This window comes from Zosterops lateralis, assembly GCF_965231275.1.
Source record: "Zosterops lateralis genome assembly, chromosome: 12".
Taxonomy (NCBI): domain Eukaryota; kingdom Metazoa; phylum Chordata; class Aves; order Passeriformes; family Zosteropidae; genus Zosterops; species Zosterops lateralis.
In genome coordinates this window covers 9,756,632-9,776,745 of record NC_139772.1, presented here as the reverse complement: position 1 = coordinate 9,776,745, position 20,114 = coordinate 9,756,632, and the positions used below count along the sequence as shown (strand labels likewise).

At 37.8% G+C, this 20,114-nt stretch overlaps 1 protein-coding gene across 8 annotated transcripts in view; it reads right to left on the bottom strand.

The window, feature by feature from the left end:
• Positions 1 to 20,114, bottom strand: part of CHD9 (chromodomain helicase DNA binding protein 9) — an 85,260-nt gene that overhangs the window by 36,031 nt on the left and 29,115 nt on the right. For 6 of the 8 annotated variants that reach the window (XM_083870517.1, XM_083870516.1, XM_083870513.1 and 3 more), the window contains 6 exons: positions 15,745 to 16,079; positions 6,335 to 6,446; positions 3,033 to 3,182; positions 1,829 to 1,897; positions 1,685 to 1,740; positions 191 to 308 (listed from right to left, as the gene is read on the bottom strand). In XM_083870517.1, coding sequence (XP_083726643.1) covers positions 191 to 308; positions 1,685 to 1,740; positions 1,829 to 1,897; positions 3,033 to 3,182; positions 6,335 to 6,446; positions 15,745 to 16,079 — 840 coding nt within the window. Of the gene's footprint in view, positions 1 to 190; positions 309 to 1,684; positions 1,741 to 1,828; positions 1,898 to 3,032; positions 3,183 to 6,334; positions 6,447 to 15,744; positions 16,080 to 16,889; positions 16,983 to 17,210; positions 17,294 to 20,114 lie in introns of those variants that run through there. The other 2 variants (XM_083870514.1, XM_083870515.1) reach the window with 2 other exon arrangements.

Genomic DNA, 20,114 nt, shown 5'->3' with positions numbered 1-20,114 from the left:
CAGGTTAATTCAGCAACTCCAGAAGACTTGCTCTTTAAATTACATTAAATAACCCACCCCCAGCTGCAACCAACACCAATGGCTCATTTTTAGTTCCTAACAATCAGTTCTTTTATATAAAAGCAAAATACTAATCACAATTTCACGAAGAAAAAAAAAAAAGCTTATTTAATTTTTATTTCATACTCACATCTGCAAAAAAGTGAGCTCTCTGTGCTTTCCTTACTTTGAATCTCTTTATTTTCTGCTGGATTCTTTTATCTTTTAAAAGCTGTTGTTCTGTGGCCCACTCACAGTGGAGATATGAGCTAAAATCACAGAGATTGACATTAACATATTGGTTAAAGCAAAAGCTTACTATCTATTTTTAATATACAGTTAAAATAACAGAATCCACCATCAAGATTTCTACCACCAAATAATAATCTTGCAGCAGCTAGTTAAGGCAGCATTTTTGAGCTGGAATCTTTAGAACTCTATAGATTCACAATTTTTTTTCCCCTGTGTACTAAGAAGAGAAACAAGCTTATTTCAATTGAGCTTAAACAAGTCAAGTTTAAAATCTGACACCACTATCAGAAAGTGGTGTCACCAAGAGATATAAATTACTTAATCTATTAGATCTGATTTTCCCATGTGTCTCCTGTGGCCACCTCTCCACAGGCACTGCTGGATCACAGAGCTCAGCCCAGGGAAAGCTCAGGAGGAGCAGCAGAGCCCATGGCAGAGGGGAACCTGCCCTGCGCTGGACTGGCAGAGAAGCTCTGAGTCAAAGGAGGAGGAACCAGCAGCACCAGCACCTGCAGCATCCACCTGCCTCCCCCCTAGGAGAGCCTTTCTGAAATTACATTACAGAAGTATACATATTTCTTCTCCACACCCCCTTTTTTAGTGTATTTTCATCATTTTTGAAGCTTTCCAAAGGTTTGCTAGAAAGAAAGTACAGCTGGGGATAATTCATTCTCAGATGAAAGGGCAGATTTTACCCTTTTGGAAAAACGCAAGGTAAATGGTCTCCAACAACATGTGGAACCAGAGTCTCAAAAAAAAATAAAGACACTTATTAACGCAAAAATCTGATTAAATTATTCATATATGTAATATTTAAAATATGCTTGGATTTTCAGCATTAAGAACTGAGTAGTGACAGGAAAACAGGTATGAAATTTAAAATAAAATATGGAAAAAGTTCTTTTCTTCAATCTTTTATTTCCTGCTTTTGATGTAAAATCATTTCTATCACAAGTTTTTTCTTTCTTTTTGAAATAGTAAGTCCAACTACTACATCAGCATCTCCTAAATGCATGACATTGTAAATCTAATCTAGGTTTACAAACCACTTCTGATCTAAATTCATGAAATTAAAATTTGCCTCAGGCACGTGGTCCCTGCTGAATTTAAAAATGTTTCTTCTAATTTAATAAATAACTTCTCTAAAAAAAAAAATCTGTTCTTTGGCAAATAAAGGCTGCCAGCTTACTGGACAGTGTTAGTTTCACAATACTCATAGTTTTAAAATTATTTCTACCATATTACAGATACTTAGAAAATTTAAAGATTAAATTGGTAAAGAAAAATCTCAACAGATGACAAACTAACCTTCATACTACAAAACTTGAGTACATATATATGATACTGAACAATTCAGTCAACACATCCACTGAAACAACTTTTTAATACTTACTAGTTCTTATATTTTACAAAAAACTCTTCTGTGTCTACTGTCATCCCAGCAGATATCTGGAAAAGGAAGTTCAGGGAAAATTTAAAATGATAAATGCAAACGCCTTTTTAAAATAAACTATTTTATCCCATGACAATCACTTACTTCTTTCTTTATTACCCTGGAGGATAAGATTTTGTCTACAATTGCTGCATCTTCTTCACTTGGATTTTCCTAAAACCACAGGAAAACAATGGTATTACAAAACAGCAGTAAATGCCCTCTCTCTCAGGCTTGAAACCTTCAACCACACGTGGTTTGCTAGAAGATGAGCAATAAAGGTAAATTTGATCTCCAGCAGCAGCATTCCCTAACAGGCTAGGAGTAAAATTTAAAATCCAGGTCTCTACACAGAAAGGTTTACGTGCAGAAGTACAGCAAGTCTGGCACTTCCCAACAGCATCAGCTGCAGCACTCACCTGCCAAACACACTCAGTGCAAGCACTGGGGATTCTGATCCTTGCCAGACCCTGTGAATGCCCTGCTGAGTTACACTGGTGCACTGGACACATCCAGAATTAATTTATACACAATTGAAGAAGAACTCTGACAGACGGGTGGAAAAAGAGGAAAGAAACCCAGCATGTGACAAACTCAGTCTGATGAATCTACTCTGCACCCAGTTAACAAACATGCTGCGGAATCAGAGAGAGGAGGTCATGGCTGAGAATTCCAGCAGGGCTTAGATGAGGCACAGATGGGATTACATGGCTCTGCCACAACTGGGGCTGTGGCTCCAGAGACAGGTGATCTGCACAAGTTGTTTGCAATAGTCAGTCACTTTCCCTCTTGTTTGATTCATTCCCAATCTCTCCTTCCCTTACAACTGCTGGCATTCTTTCAAGAATCTCATGAACGCTTTTATCCTGTTTCTTCCCTGCCAGTCATTCCATGAATGGCTCGAGAGTAAGTTTGAGTCTACAAGTTGAACAGTGAAGTGTAAACCCGAAAAGGTTGTGGGGAGGAGTGTCCTTCTTAAATATCTCAGTAAGCAGAGATCCTCCAAATAATCTGATGTTTCTGTAAGTCACGGTAACATTAGAACAGAGCTTTTTCATACACCTATACCACATAAAAATTGCTTGAGATATACCCATCTTTAGTCTTATTCTTAACTTCAATTAAGTCAACAGATGTTTATAACACACAAAAAAGGAAAGAAGTAATTTCTTCCAGTTTTCAAGATCTTAGCAAAATGTCACTAAACTGTGGCTTAGAAATAATAATGTATTCCAAGCTAGGAGCTTTATTCACTGAACTACTTGAGACAAACAGAAAGTTCCCACAGACCAAGCCAATTTTTACTTACCACAAATAATTGTAAAGGCTGTTCAGCAGGTAAAGGGGCAGAATTCTTCTTGATTTTAACAGAAACTTTAGCTGCTTCTTCTTCTGATTGTTTCCCTTCTCCTTCTTCAGCATATTTTTTCCTTTTAACTTGACGATTTGATCTTCTCTTCTGCCATACAGGAGAAAGAAAAGAGATAGAGGTTTTACCCAAAATTTCCCCTACTATGAGCTACATGTTCTGAGACACTCTAAGCAAATACTTCAGCTGTACTTAAAACCAAAGGTCAACATTTGATAACAAACATGAAATAATTTACCTCTGTTACCCACTTATGTTCAATTAATTAAATTGTTACTTTCTCTTTCATGTACGAATATGATACTTTTCTTTTTAGGGTTCAAAAACAAACATGAAACACTCTTCTCAGGGTATGGGAGCAAAGCTGCTACACAGCAGATCTCTCACAAGCATCAGTATTTCCACAGGTATTTCCTAATGCAGTGTAACACCGGAGAGTTACCATCCAACCCCACAGTCACAGGGGAAGACAGAAAATAAACTGATGTGTCTTTACTAAATAGTGCTAGACAAAAAATCATGGAGATTTTTCACTAGATCATATTGGTCAGATTGCTGATGAAGTCTGATGTGATGGCAAATAAAGTCTGTTGCTTTGTTAATGTCTGTATTTTCCCTTCCACTTTAATCAAGGTTTGTTTAACAGCATTACATGGCTTACTTTGCAGTTTCTCCCTTTAACCTTTCATTCTGGTTTCTGCAAGAATCTGAGGACAACAAATTCCAGCTGAAGAAATAATGTTCAGTCAAAGAAAATAATTCCATCTCACTCACAGTTTCAAATACTTAAGATTAGGATATTGCATAACATGTCCAACCCCTCAGTACCAATATATGAGACACTGCCTATTTAACTGGAAGATTAATTTGTAAATTGGATTCACTGGATAAAAATAGCAGTATCAAACTAGTCAGCTAACATTTGTAAACACTATAATCTGCTTTAGAGAATTGATTGTCACAAAAATAAAAACAGCAAAACAAAACAGTCTCTAAAAAACATATTTATAATATTGAGCTACACAGAAAAGGGTATTTTTGTGCAGGAAAATCCATTGCAGGTTGCAATGTTGTATTACACTGCAGTACTCAGTTGGGAGAACAAGTTGTGAACAGGACAAACCCCAAAATCCTGTGGTCATACTGGCTCCTGCAGAGCCAGACATTCAGTAACAGTGAGATTGCAGCACAGGAACTTTTGTTCCTCACTGCTAATTCAGCCCTTGCTCTGGCTGGTATCTGGTAACAGATGTAGCTGTAATTTACCAGCTCCATTACAGTACAGAGCAGTAATCTATGGGTACAGTACAAGGCAAACAATGGCTATGACCATTCCTCCAGAGAAGCTGCAAAAATCAAACTCCTTCATTGGCTGCTCTTCCATGAAGCGCGTGCAGCAATGGGTGTTATCACCAACAGGAATTTCTAATGTAAAGACACACTAATGTCACATTATACTTAAATCAATAATAGTTTGCTGACAGAAGTAGGTTTAAAAAAAACCAAACAAACCAGGTAACATGAGCAATGCAAGATTATGTAACTGGCATTTTCAATTCTTCTCACTATGTCTTTTCCTTAAGTATGAAGTGATTAGCAAAACATCAACATATGTTCTCCAACACATTAATACATAATCTGAGCTGTTTGGAAGAAAACTTTTGTATTCCCCTGAGCTGAGAACTATGGCCATAAATAAATGGCTCTAAGACATAAAATGAAGTAGCACTACATCATATTAAAAATAAAAAAAATTTAAAAATCTATTTGAGGAAGACACTTAATGTGAAACTAAGCATGCAAAATGAATTAGGGGGAAAAAAACCTAAAACTGCCCCCCAGAGCTTCAAAACAGCTATTTGCAACAGAAATTAGAAACAGTTCTTTGAAAATAAAATCATGAACATGTTTGAAAATTAAAGAGAAAATGAATTAATTAAGTAAAGCAATTTATGTCTTTCCTGCTTCTGCCCAGCTCCTTCAAAGAGAGCAGGGCAATGCTGTGACATTCTGCAGTAGAAGTTATTTCTCTCTCAAGCCACTCCTGATTATCTCTATCCTCTTTTCCCCTCACACCACGAGTAGGTGATTTCATGATATGCCCAGGAAAAAACAGATCTTCAGTCTTTTATATTACATTTGCTGGCCTAAAAACTTATGTCTATCTGGTAACAGAACACAACTGAGAAGTTACAGATCCTTTCAGGTAACTTTTACCTAAGACAAGCTATCACTTCAGTTAATGAGAAGTCATTTTGGGAAATGGTTTCTGATCCCTCGTCCCCTCCAGCATTATTATCCGTGAAACACCAGAGGGCAATTCAGTATCTCACAATTGTTTTTTGACAACTATTACCAACTAATGCAATTAATTTTTACTCAACAGCATCTTCTTTGGAATACTGATTTTGCCTCTGTGGATGAAATTGCCACAGGATAAAAACCTGTGCATTTCCAGCACATAACCTTCCTTTACTGGAGATTGCCCTAAAGCAAGAAGTTATAATTCTGTTACTAATGCACACATAAATAGAATATAATCTCTTATCAACAGTTCATGCTTTGTGCACAAGTTTTAGAAATAATTAGCTATGTTACTATTATTTCAGGGCAATCTATGGAAAAACTGCAGAAAGTAAGTTACATGAGAGCTATTCCTCAAGGGAATGACTTGACCACTTCAATTCTTCATCTGGCACTTCCCTCAGAAGTATTCCACAAGCAAGTAGAACCTATCAGCATATTGATCACTGCTGCCTTCAGATCCAACACTGCAAGAAGTCTGTTCTTTCAGTTTCTACAGAAGCATAGCTCAGAAAAAATAACCACATTAAAGCTTGAAACAACCCTTTTAAAAGTTCTCAAAGAGCCAGCTTCACTGATAAATGTCCTGTCTGTTAGGCAATCTCTGCATTTTCACACTCAGCCAAAGTGAGGGCCTAACTGCCAGCTCAGTGTAAGTACCTACAGTCTCAGATCTATGGCCTTCTGTACTGAAATTAAACAGATACAAGCAGGGCATTGATGCCCCATTAAGGAAAAGGGATTTTACCCTGTAGGATTTTCTGATTTTTAACTAAGAAAAGTGGCTGCTGATGAAAAGTTCTACCTATGAGATACACAGAAGTGTGAGAGTAACTGGCACCGTGTCAAGGGAAGTGTAACTTTCTGGAGAGAGGGGGAAAAGAGATCTGTAGACATAACACAGAGAAATTTATAGAGGAAGAATATCAACTACTTACCTGTGAGTCTTCATCTTTCAGTGGCCGCTGTGGGGTCTGCTTAGCATCAGACAATTCATCTGAAGATTCATTTTTCCTTTTCTGCTTTTTACCCAGTGTGATGATCAGCTTTCTGTCAGAAACAAAGACCCAGCCCCTGAGTGAATGCTGTTCACCAGTGTGTGTAACCTCAGGATCAAACCACTAGCAATTCCCATATTGTCAATATAAAACTCAGCACCACTGTCTGAAAAATGAGTGATAGGTCTCAAATACCGTACAGCAGACAGTATTGCTCACTAGTGTTAGTGAGTTTCCCTACAGTTACCTTGCTATCACAAATTCCTTATTATCATAAACATTTTAAACCTCTACGTGAGAAACAGAAATACAAAACCCAACATTTAAACCAACTGACAATGGTAAACTACACAAAGTTAGCAGAGATACCATCTGCAGATGACAACACGAAAAGATTTATCATAAAAAATTTACCACTGTAAAATGTAGCTTCCTTTATTTTGACTCAAAAAAATTAACTGTGGAGAACAACCTAAAAATCACTCAAAGCTGACAAGCAAAGTTTTCACGCTTAAAGAAGTAACTCAATGGTAAAAATAAGGGAATTGAACAAATCCTTTTTTGCCCTTAAAAGAAAAAAAAAAAGCTATATCCAAAATCTGGTAGCTTCATCTGTAAGTAATCTTAGAACCTATCAGAACTGATCAGAGCTGAATAAATTAGGGTAACTCTAACGAAAAAGTACCAATTATTTCTTTGTTTAGATTTAAAGATTACACTGTACATCATTATACCAATTTGTCAGATTTGTGTCTAACTAAAGGGTGTAAAAATATTTTTCCATATTTGAAATGTGCCAAATACACTTCTTTAAATGCCTTTACAGTGGCATAATTGTAGAATCATGGCAAACTGATCAAGAAAATCACAGACAGAGAGCTGTCCTAAAATACATATTTCATACACTCTTTTATGATCAGATGTGTAACAGAAAATGAGGGAAGTGCTCCAGCATACAAGCTGCTTCTGCCATGTTACAAAAAAAAATTAAGAACACGATTTTGGTCTTTATACAGACAATACAAGATATTTTACAGCAGTAGAACATCAAATATATTGGCCACCTGATGAGAATACTATTGGTAAGAATGTAATGGCTGAAACACAACTCATTTACTTCTCTTTGCAAGTGTTCAAACAAGAGAACACACATATTTAGTAGGTCCAGACTAGCAGTTCACATGGAACACGAGCATCTTAAATTACCAAAACACTGTGGAAAGTTTAAGCAACATGGGTTATAAAAGACTGCAGGTATGTCTTCAGACTCAATTAATATTTTCATTGCTTTTCAATATTTAATCACTATGTATGTTCAGTGGAAAGGCTAAAAATCCCCCAAAGATTTTCCAGTCCAGTATCTTCATTTACTTTTAGCACGAAGTGAACAGCACTGATGGATGCAGGTTGAAATGAAGCTGCAGTCAGCAAAATCACAGAGCTGCTTGTTCACAAGTAAATTCTGGTCCTCGGCTTTTCATTAGGTGTTCTCAGTTTCATTATTACTTAGAAAACATGTTGCATAATCACAGGAAATAATTTCAGCAGTGAACACAGTGGTTTCCCTGCTGACTTCAAGGTTAGTTTGAGCATTTTTTCCCCTCATTTTTCATGCTCTGATTAGGAATCATCTTTCTTTTTTTCTTGGTTTTTATTTTAAGACTTGTATTCTTGGGTGTTTGTCCAATATGACACTTCCTAGTGATGGACTTGGATAATCACTTTTTCCATTTTTATCTCACTTTGTTTCATAAAATTTAAGTGTTACGTTAGCACTTGTCACTAATATGTCAAATCAGCTAATATATTCCAAAATAATGCAGATGAGTCACATTGTGATTGACCTTCTGAAATTGTTGCTAAATGGAATTCTGGATACTAAGATTTAACATGCATTTAAAAGGAAACCTGGTAAACTGATGAGTGAGAATTTCCTGGAATATCATTCATGAAACAATATCCACCCCACCAAGCTCCTGGTTTGCGCCTTTAGGGTTTGGGAAAATGGTAGGAAGTATCAATATGTATGTTTTCTCCGGTCTTAAATTCTTTCAAAGAAAAATGGTAACTGAATGAATAACTGTTCTTTAATAAGCAAATGTTAAGATTTAAGTTAAGCTGGAAGAGGTCTTGGGAAGACCTGTGGTCCCTACTCAAAGTCAACTTCAGAGTTCTTTTATGATGTTGAGCCCAGTTAAGTTCCCCTTATCTCCAAGGCTGACAACTGGTAGGTACCTGGGCAATCTGTTCCAAAGTTTGATCCTCTGTTGTGAAATTGCAGATTAAAACAATCCCTAAATGTATGTGGCTACGTTAAGTATTTGCATCTGCAACCACAGAGCCCAACCTCACTTCATGCACTGCTGTTTACTATTTCAGGCTCAAGGGTCCTTTAGTATTCAAGAAGTACAATATTAAGGGATATGGGGTTTACTATGAGTTCTAGTGGTATCCACTGAACAGCTGAGGATTTTAAGGACCTCCTGTTTTAGAAAATGGGTATTTTGTGATTAGACTGCTCTAGCTACATCTTTCCTTGTACATTGTTCTTCTCCTTTCCTTAGTTTTAGTTCCTGCTTGGGTTCACCTCTTGCTCTGCCCCTTCAGCCTTACACACAATATCCCATTTGTCAGCTTTTGTGTCTTGCTTTGAGCCTGCATTCCGTACCCCCAGTACTTCACAAGCATCTCCCTGAAATTTTCTGAACATCTCTGCATGCTGTAGATCAGAATGTTTCTTCCTCTATATGGATATGGTGCCAATGAGAGGAATAAATACAGTTTCACTTCTTTCTGATCCAGTGCCCAGAATCACAATGCTCCTTGCTATCAAAAGTTGCTGAACAACAGTATGGTGCTAAAGTCATACATCTCTATCAGTAAAAATGCAATCTGCTCATATTTTGGCCAAAAACTTCTAAAAAAATCTGCTGCTATGTGAAAACAATGATTTTCAGAAGCTTGTAAACTGGATCAATTCTGTGAAAAATTTTCATTGAGGGAACAAGTTCTCTTGCCAGTTTATAAATTTCTGCATGAAAGCATAAAGATCCTTGGCTAAAATCCCTTTTTCCACCCTGAAACAAACTGTTCTGAACAGAAACTATCTATTCTATTTCTATGAGAAGTTAACAGCACACTGTAGACATGGAATAAATAATATCACCAGACTCCACTCCAATTTCACTTTCTCTTGCCTTTTAAAATTTATATTTATCTTATTACATAATATCTATAAATATTTCAACAATTCGACATTGTAGATTTTTTCAATATATATTTTCTTCTTCTATAATTAAGAACTAAAGATGTTGAGAAACCTACACAACAAAAAAGGTTTAGAAAGATTTCTCATGAGCCAATATTACTTCTGATCCTTAGCATAAGACTCCGACCATGGTTTAGAGCTACCAAGAATCACTATTTGAGGAGCACTGCAACTTCTTTCTTATAAATGAACCAGTAAGAATGTGGCTCATTCCCTCTCTGTTTCATAGCAGAGAATATGATAGAAATACCGTAAGTACTCTGAACAGCTTTTAAGTGATAAACACTTTTCAAAGCCTTCCAAAGAGCAAAAAAGGGAAATATTTAAGAGAATAGAAAAAAAAAAAGGGCAGCAAATATGTATTTGGCACGTCAGGAATAGAAGTACAGCTGGCTTTTATCACTTTACTTCAATTTTCCCAAAACAGAAAACACCAACTAATTATCAGTGTCCAAAGTCACCTCTCAGATATTATCATTTGTAGCCAAAGCACTTTGTTAAATTACTAACAATAAAACTCCTACATTATCAACAGTATTAGGAATTCTTTATCATTAGAAACTCAGCTAAAAATATAAAGTCAAAGTTTCCTTGACAAATTACTGCATCCTCTTGAATGAGAGTTGATTTGCTGGTATAAAGTCATTTTCTCTTATCCTTTTACCATATTTTTAATAACTAATATTTACACAGTAGTATTAGCCACTGTCTCCTTCTCCAGTTGTATTTCAAATTAAAAACTTCTGGACTGTGCACAGATTTTTAAACACTCCTAATAGTCTTTTTGGAACCATCAGTCAGTTCAAGCTCACACTACATTAAAACAATAATGCCAAATAACCAACAAATGTTTAGTTATTTGATAAGGCCACACTACTTTGTTTTCATAGAGTTTGCAGTAGAAGCATTAGATGATTCCACTTAGACTGAACTTATGCATCAAAACTACAACCTGGGAGCAGAGAAAACTTGGCCAAGTCACAGCTCAGCACATGCAATGACATCCCAGAAGGAGGATCAAATATTGAATTTATTGCCATTTTAATCACAACACAAGATACTGACCTTAACAGATCTGAGAGAACTCAAAGATTCAGGGAGCACCCCTCCCTTCTGACCACAGACCTGTCACCAGCACTTGCCTCACTGGCATGAAACACCACGACAACTGTCAGCATCTGCCTCCCAGGAGATCCGAGCTGCAGGTTCTTACACTGAATGCAGCATCAGTGTGACAGGTGAACCACCTCCTCTCCACCCCTCTCCCCATGACTCCTGACTGGCTACCTGAGTTTAGAAGGGTTTCAAAGCATCTTAACACTATCAGATCAACAAGCAAAGATTATCCGTCAGGGTCCCAGGTTCTGAAACTGGTTGTAAACAGTATTTGTGAGATCTCCTGGGTTGAAGGCAACAAGGACAGTTACTCATCTGAGCTGTGCACAGGATCACATCCCACTTGCTGGATTCACTGCTACATAATTCAAGGATTAATGAACAAAATTAACCATTGCTCTTTTAGCACACGATATAATACAGCCATTTCTGGCAGCAGATTTGAACTGAAAACTACCACTCTGACTCAAACATTTGTAAACTGAGTTATTAGAATTTGGGGGACTTATTTATTTCAGCTATGCAGTGATTAAGAAAAAAACTACCTAAATGTATTCAACTGATATTGTCCTTTACATCACCAGTGCAGAGCTGTTGCTTTTCATCAGGGCTGTGATATTTAATTTTATGTTTGAGTAGGTGGGAATACGTTGAGAGCTATAAAACCTAAATGCCAATCTACTTTTTTGAACAAGAGAATGTTCACAAATTCATAATTCTTCACATCAAGTGGTAAGAAGTAGACTTTTTAGATAAATATGCATCACCTTAGATGGAAGAAGTAGAATCAATTAGAAAAAGCTTATAAATGGAAACAAGTTCTATGCCAAAATATGAAAAAAGTTTAAATAGATTCCTAAATGTCAACACACCTTGGTAAATAGCCAGGATATTAAAAGTGGTTCTGTCTGCTGAGAAATTGTAAAGCAAATTTTGAAGAATTAACTTAATCAGTAATCAATGCATAAAGCAAATTGGTTAACCTTATTTGGTAATAGTAAATGTATTATACAAACATTCTTCTACTGATTTCTGTCATTGTTCTTACAGTGTTCTTGGTAATAATATCATTTAGGCACATATCTTTTTATGGCACAGAAACTTTACTAATCACAGAATCCATTTCTAAGAGAATTGACTAAAATTAATAAGCATCATTTCTTTGTCTTCACAGCTCAGAGAAATCAAGCCTTTACCCTCACCTTTACAAAGAAACTACAGCCTGCCTAGAAATTAACTGCTAGCAATTTTTAACTATCAATGATAAATTGGAATGAATCATGCCATAAATTTCCTGTACCTGTAGATCTCAGAGCATCACTAAGGAAAATATAAACAGTTGACATGAAGCCACCGAACACAAACTGATTGTCTCAGCAGCAGTAACAGGACCTGTCTAAAAATCATCCTGCCCCTTAAATCTAGACACAGTAGTTAAAACTCATCTTGATCCCGGATGAGGCCTACTCAATCTCAGTAAAAGGTGTGTTGTATTACAATTTAAAGCACTTTTTGTTTTTTTTTTAAACTGATGGCTATCAGGCAATTTCATCAAGGTCTGTTCAGCAATTAGTGTTCCAGCTGTACAGGAGCAGCATTTATAATTCAACTGTAACTCTGAAAATCCTCCTGCAGAGCAACACAGAACTTGCTACACAGACAAAAGCTCTGTAAGAGGTCAAAGTCTATGATCACAATCTAAATAAGAGTTTGCTGTTATTGAGTGCTGGGCTACAGAGGGTACGACTGTGCTTGTATTGAACAGACTGTGTTTGTTGCAAGCAGAAATATGAAAGACCAGATCAAAAATGTTTCTTAAACACTTCTCAAAAGCAAAAAAGAAGAAATCAACTTATTTGTTATTGTTTGAGATCGATCAGCTCCCTGTTGGCCTGCAAAAATGAAACAGGAGTCATCTAAAACATGTATGTGACTTCAGATCTTCTCAAACACACCCAACTCTGCATCAACTCCTGCTTTGCTCTGACACTCCAAATCCAAACTGAATCAACAGATTTAACAGTCCCTGTAAGTTAAATGAGTTTGCTATAGAAACCCTGACTGAAAAGAAATGTATTCATCTGGGATGGACATATCACAGCAGAACTCCTAAAATGGAACAGCAGATGCACCCAAACAAATTCTCCACTACTGCTAACTAAAAAGGTCCACTGATCTTTTTTTTTTCTTTTTTAATTGTAAACCTTTACTAGGTTCAAGGTTTCACTCACGACTACAATGCTTGCAGAAAAATTAGTTCATAATAGCTTCTAACTGTTGGAAATTGTTTACTCATCTTTTTAAAACATGAGGAGACTTCATTTTCGGACTAAATACAAGGGATGCCATATATACAAGTATGTATATATATTTATAATATAAAGTTTTTTTCATTATTGATTGAAAACCAATTTTAATTCTTTTTTATCCCATTTTAAACAGATCTCAAAAATCTTTCCTTACAAAGAAAAAAACATTTTCATTAAACTGAGATCTTCCCTTCCTGCCCCATGAAACACTTGTCTTTTACAGGTATTATTTTAGCATAGTAAAATTTTCTCCCAAGATTCAGTCAAAGTTTATTTTAAGGTAACGAAAAAAATCAATGGAACAACCCACACGCTTAAAAACCCAATCCTATTTTAACCTAACAATAATTCCAAGGATGTGCTTAGATTCATTAAGAAATATTTTTTCAGAACAGCAGATAGGATAAAAACCTTTACAAGAGCTCTTTAGCTTTCTAAACTCATTATTTAATTTCGGTTTTCTCTGAATAAAACATATTTTATTCATCACTTTTGGTTTTTTTAACCATGGTTGAAAAGACACACAGAGTGATTTTGTAGTGATTATTCTGCTATAATTTCAGCAGCTAGATTTTCAGAGAAAGCAGTTTGGTAAGATTAGCCTTTTAAAAAAATCAAGGCCTTATTGCAATTGCTGTTCTGCAAAATCCCTGGTGTACTCCTGGCTAAACAGTTACTATTTTTTGTACATATATCAACAATATACAATAGCACTAATTCAACACAACAGATGAATCTGTTTGGATACAAAAATTAAGTACCTGGATGTCTCAAAGCATTTGATTTGCTACTGTCCATCTAAATAAAATGCAACTCTGTGAATATGAGCAGAAATCTGTACTAGGTGGTTCTAGAAGACTCTTCACAGCTCCTTACCAGAACCTGACTGCCACATTTTTAGGTCTGTATCCTACACAAGGAAAGCAATACCTGACAGCATGATTAAGTTAGGAGAGTGCTATGGGGCATTAGCTGATTAAACTGCTAAATAATGGGGAGGCAAACCTTCACAGCTCAATGCAAAATGCTGAAACGTTGACCATAATTAAATGGGAGCTCCTCTAGCAGCTTACACGTACTTTGCATCAAACACAAACCCCATGGTTAAAAACACAGTTTGAGAAATGTCTCTTTCTCAAGTGATGCCGTCTGATGAAATGCTGAAAACCAATCCTAAGTGCTGTGCACAGCAAAGCATTTCACCAAGACAAAGCTGAGTGCAGAATCATAAATTGTAGGTAACAGTTTACTTTTTTTGTTGTTGTTAATTTAAAAACAGTAAAAATATTATGGCAATTATGTAGTATATCGTAACAATGATATTTTGGCAAGTTTTGTCAATTATCCAAAAGAATTAATAAAAACCACACTAAGTACAAACCACAAGGTTTCTTGAAATTGACACTACCTAAACAACCATGTTAGTTTTCTGATTAGACAAACCCACAAAATGTTGGTTATAGAACATGAGTAAATTCAGAAACATGAGAGTGAAATCAACTCTGGAAGCACACATCCAAAATCCCACCTTAAACTAAACGGAGAAAAAAAGAAAAGGAAGCACTACTCAGTGCACTTTACAAGCAGCATCATATGCCAACACAAACAGAACAGAAAGAAATTAACACCATGAAAGTTCACGTTAAGAATGAAGTTGGGTATAGAGCAGTAATCTTCATACTACAGGATAACTACTCGAAATTGTTTTGCTTCAAACATGAAAAAAAGCACTGATCTCTAGGAGAAAAAAAGAAAGTGCAGAGATATAGGCTGATTAAAAGAGCATTCATTTCTGCTCCATACATAAAAACATACATATGCATATGAGACATTTAAGTTTGAGAGAGATGCCAGTTAATATTTCTGCTACTGCAAAAAGAGCATGGACTAAAAAAAAAAAAAAAAAAAATCAGACCGTAGTTAAGATTTCCATTTCAAGTTCTGACGTCGCTAACATTGGAAATCACTCACTCTCCTTTAAAAGTAAACAGGCAACACAGGTTAGCTCTGGAGGCCCAAGATGAGGCAGCTCCTAAAACCCCTGGAGCATCTGAACACCTAAAGCCTTCCAAAAACTCCTCACCACCCCAAGGTATCCACCCAGCTTGACCCAGCTGAGTCTGCAAAATTTTTGAAAGGGCAGATTAAACTGATATGAGCGAAGACTACAAAGTTCTCAGAATTTAATCTTTCCAGTATGTGCTTTACTTTACATGTGGTATTTGTAAGAATATTCTCTTGCTTACAAGTTCATTAAACTTCCAATTTCTCCTCTGCATTTTATCAAGCACACTGTATTGAAGCTACATGCCACAACTGATAAAGACAGCATTTATAATCCAGAAGAACTTAGTTTAGAGTCAGAATGGATTACAAAACTAGATAAAAGATATTTGGGTCTATGCTTCAAAGTTAATACAGAATATTTTAGAATATACATTTAAAATAGTTCCTTTCAAAAGGACACTCCTACAGTGATTTTTATCTAAAGAGAAAACAGAGCATTCTTGTTCCTGAATGAGAGAGTCCACACATGGACTTAATCAGGAAGAATTTTGTGTAGGCAGTGGAGGAGAACATTTCATTATCAGTAAGCAGTTTCCATTTTAATCAAAGATTTACAGTCTGAAGAGAAGACAATGTTTTAATCTACTTACCCAATTTTTGTTTTCTCTTTAATTTTGGATGAGGTACCAGTTTTCGGCTTTTTGCTCTCCTTATCCTTTGGTTTGGATTTGACTTTTCTACCCTTTTTTTCCTCCTTTCCTTCAGCTGAAACACTGGGGAAGTTTTCAGGGCTCATTACTCGTGGAATGTTTCTCTCTCCTCTCTCCTTTGCCTTTGCAATTGCTTCAGATATGATGCGATTCGCCTTCTCCTGTTTACTTTCTGAGTCTGTTTTTTTCTTCTGCTTCTTTTCAGGCATTGTCCTCACCTGGGTATTCTGCAACTTAGTATATGATCCTGAACCATCAGTCTTCTTGGAAGGAGGCTGTAGCAAGAAACAAAAAGTAAATTAAATACCCCTTATTTTAAAAATATAAAGTGCAAAAATCTTTGATAGGGATATGCATTTTTAAAAAATGCAACTGCCAGGGATTTATGCGGACACAAAAAAATGAGGAATTCAGTTTATACCACAGAATGGCGTGGGTTTCAAAATAACTACATCAATTGTTGGTTTTAAACAACCAATCCAAGTACTCAAAGTCAGTAAAAAATATCCTTCTGAAATTCTCTCAGCCTTCTCTCCACCTCTGTAATTAAAGAAACCAACCCTTAACCTTTGCAGCATTCCCATACATTTGACACACACATCCAACACCTCCAGCAAAAGAAGAAAAAGCGAGGAGCTCCCGACGGTAACAGCATCAGCGTTTAGCCTTTGGTAGGATACCAGGACCACAGTTACCTTAGAGCAGACGAATGATCTACAGCACTAACTCGGTGATGAACACAACAGATGCTCCAACAACACACCAAGATTAAAAAAACAGACAAAAGATAAAACCAAAACTAAAATCAGAGAGCTCTATATCCATACAGAGATCGGAAAGCGGCGTTTCTTTTATTTAGATCGACATAAACTCCGTGCCTTGGATAAAAAGACGTAAGTTGTTTTTATCTTGGGGTTTTTAAGGCCCGTTTCATGGACGCGGAATTGTTTACGGGGCTGATGAGCTCTCCTGCAGCCAGCCAGAAGACATGTTTTTGCTTTCCTCCCCTCCCCCTTTGAGGAATGGAAAGAATTTCCTATTCAAACACAAAACCCCAGCAGATAACAGTTATGTTACGTTCTCACCCGTAAATGCGCCTCTGCCTAGAGCAGGAAGAAAAGCCACCAGGAATTTCCAAACGCATTTTCGGGGCGCAGCCCGCGCACTTCCCGGGATTCATGTTCTATGGGAGCCTCATGGGCGCCGGGGCGGGCGGCAGGGACGGGGCCGCTCCCGAGGCCACCTCAAACCCCGGGGCCGAACAAACAGCCGGACCCAGCTCGGGAACGGCTCAAGATGGCGATGCGGCTCCCGCAGCAGCCAGTAATAAGGAAGGTTATTCAATCCCATTAGCCTTTTAGCCCAAAGAACCCCTCCTCCTCCCACTCATTCAGGCTCTCACTTACCCTTCCTCTTGGCCTCTTCACTGAAGACATTTTTGGCGTCAGACAAAGACTTGCCCTCCGCTTTTCCAGCACCCCCGGCAGTGCTCAGGAGAAAAGCATGGGGAGAAGATTGCTAAATGGCCTATTTAGCGAGCGGCGGCCGGGCCGCGCACAGCCCTCCCCGAGCGAGCAGTGGTGGGCCTCAGCAGCATCCCCGCGGCCTGCCCGCCGCCCCCGGCCCGGCCCGGCCCCGCCGTGCGCGGACCGCCGGAGCCCAACAAAGCGCGCAAAGAAACGCACAAAGCATCAAAAGGCATCAGCGCCGATATTAGCGCTGGTTAGACCCGCTCCCCGCGGAACTAGGCCAGCAGATGGTGCTACCCGTCATTATTCCATTAGGCTCCACGTTTAACCCCCGCGGGGATCGGCTTTAACCCTTCCCGCTCCCCGCCCGCAGCGCCGCCCACAGCGGCCGCTCGCTCCCCGGGAAAGCCGTGGGAACGGGCGCGGTGCCGGGATGGATGGACCTCGCTGCGCCCAACCCTGCGGCTCCGGCTCCGGCCCGGGGGGGCACGGGGGACAGCGGCTGAACCCACCCTGGGGCCTCACAAACAGATTTTGCTCTCCATTATTTTATATTTTTAATTTTTTTAAAAATTATTATTCTTCTCGCATTTCCTTCATTACTCTAAGATGGTATTAGTGACTATAAACATTTGCTGACAGGCTTCCCCTGCTTCCTACAGCAAATGGAAGAAGGGCTCTGTTTTGTCCCTGTGCCCCTGCCCAGAGCTGCGGACCCTGCGCTGGAGACCTCTCTGGTAAGCGCCTCTTCATTCCCACCTTGGGTTAAAGTGCTATTTAAAAAAATCAGACAAGTTTTAAAATATGTATTGTGAACATATTAAAAAAAAAAAAAAAAAAAGCCAAAAAGAAGATTGGGGGTTTTGCAAGGTTATTAAAAAAAAAAAACCAACAAGGAGCTTTTGACAGCACAGCTCCATCCTAGCAATCCCTTGATTCTGAAAAGCCCACTCAGGAAGAAGGAAGAAAGATTGGGAGACTTGATTTGTTTTTGGTCAGTATATACATATACCTTTATTTTGCAAGATATATGTTTTTCCACAAATTTTAAAATATGGCAAAGATTTTGAAATTGTTAAAATCAGTCATTAGTCTAAAAGATAATTTCTCTTCTATTTAGGATTAATTTCAAAATTAAGTTCCTTGTCCAGTGGAAAAACTAGTAGTACCAATATTTTAAATTTATTATTTTCTTAACAATACCACTTAAATTCAGAGATATTTCTGTAAAGATGCAGCAGCATCACAAGGACATTTTAATTTTACTTTTGAGAACCCTATCCAAGATATTTCTCCATTATGTTTACAGTAACTATAGTTAATTACAGGGATTTATCATTTAGGGCTATTATTTCATGTCTTAGTAAAAATGATAAATAATCAACCATTTTACATTTTGAGATCAGATAACAACAAAAAAATATTCCTAATGTACCCTTGGTATAATTTCAGCTCTAAAAGCCAAATGCTACTAAAGCCAGTACTGTTTCATTGGTCTGTTCTTGAACATTCCTGGGCCAGCAAGGAACAAACAAAAAAATGCTTAATAATTAAGTAGGTAATCCAGAAATGGTGGCTTTTTCGTGAATCCTTTTCCGGTCTCTTTCTAGATATTTTATTCTTTTAAAACAAAGTTTCTTTGCTATGTTTTCTCAGAGCTCAAAGCTGCTTCCCAATTTATTCCTCAACAACATTTACTATAATCTTACTGTAGAACTGTGACTATGCTGGACAAGGCTCCTCTATGTTATAATTGCTCTGCATCTTGCTCTGTACCATCCCTTCTGAGTTCTGTCTCCTGCACTGCACAAACATTAAGCTGTTTGTTAGAAATCCCAGACCATGGGTTTTTTAAAATTTTGCTACGGTATTTCTAACCATATGGAAATGACATTCATGAAGATGCAGGAAGGCACCAGCCAGCCATTCTAAGCCAAGTAAATCTGTAATGAAACCTTCATCAAGGAAGTCACCATTGTCACAAAAAACATAACTGGAAAGCAGCACAAGTGTTTTGAGATTAGAACATGAAACATGCACTACAGAGGACAAGATCTGTCTGTACTTAGCAACAAAAGCCATTTAATTCAGGAGAGCTCTTTTATTCTGGTAGTAATTTTATGATTCGAAAATACACAGAGCTGTAAAATGATTGAACGGTTGTAAATCATTATGCAAAATGAAAACCATTTCAAAGGTTGTCCAGCATCTACAAAAAAAGGGCAAAGCCTTTTTGCAAGCTGAAAATACTGCTCCCCCTGAGTGAGACGGAACGCAGATAAAACATCCAAAAGGAATATATCCTCTCACCAATGGCTCACAAACCTATTCCATGCAGAATAAAAAAATTTTAACTGACAAACATGTACGAGAAGGTGGAAAGAAAAACCCTGAGGCCACCACATATTTCAAACCTGAAGATTTTATTTGGAAAAATAGGTTTGTACTTCTCGCGATTGCAAAGATAATCATCCAAACAGGAGCGAATGCAAAGCAATGCAACGTTGTCTCGAGTCTGCACAGAGGGAGCTCCAGGGTATCTGCTGCTGCTGTTAATGGCTTTGCCAAGCAGCAGCTGAGTGCAGGGAACAAGCCTCCTGTCAGTTCCCTGCTGCTTCACCAATCCTGTGGGCAGCAGGGAAATTGGCAGGAATCACCTCAAATTCACACCACTGCTGCTGCCTGCAAAAGCCATTAGCAGCAGCAGCAGGTACGGGCCCTGGTGCTGCTCACACCGCAGAGCTGGCCCGGAAAAATACTCAGGGAACAGATCAGACAACAGCTGTAGAATTCCCCACACATGCCCTGATCCACAGCCAGGGGAGAATCTTTTGGCACTGT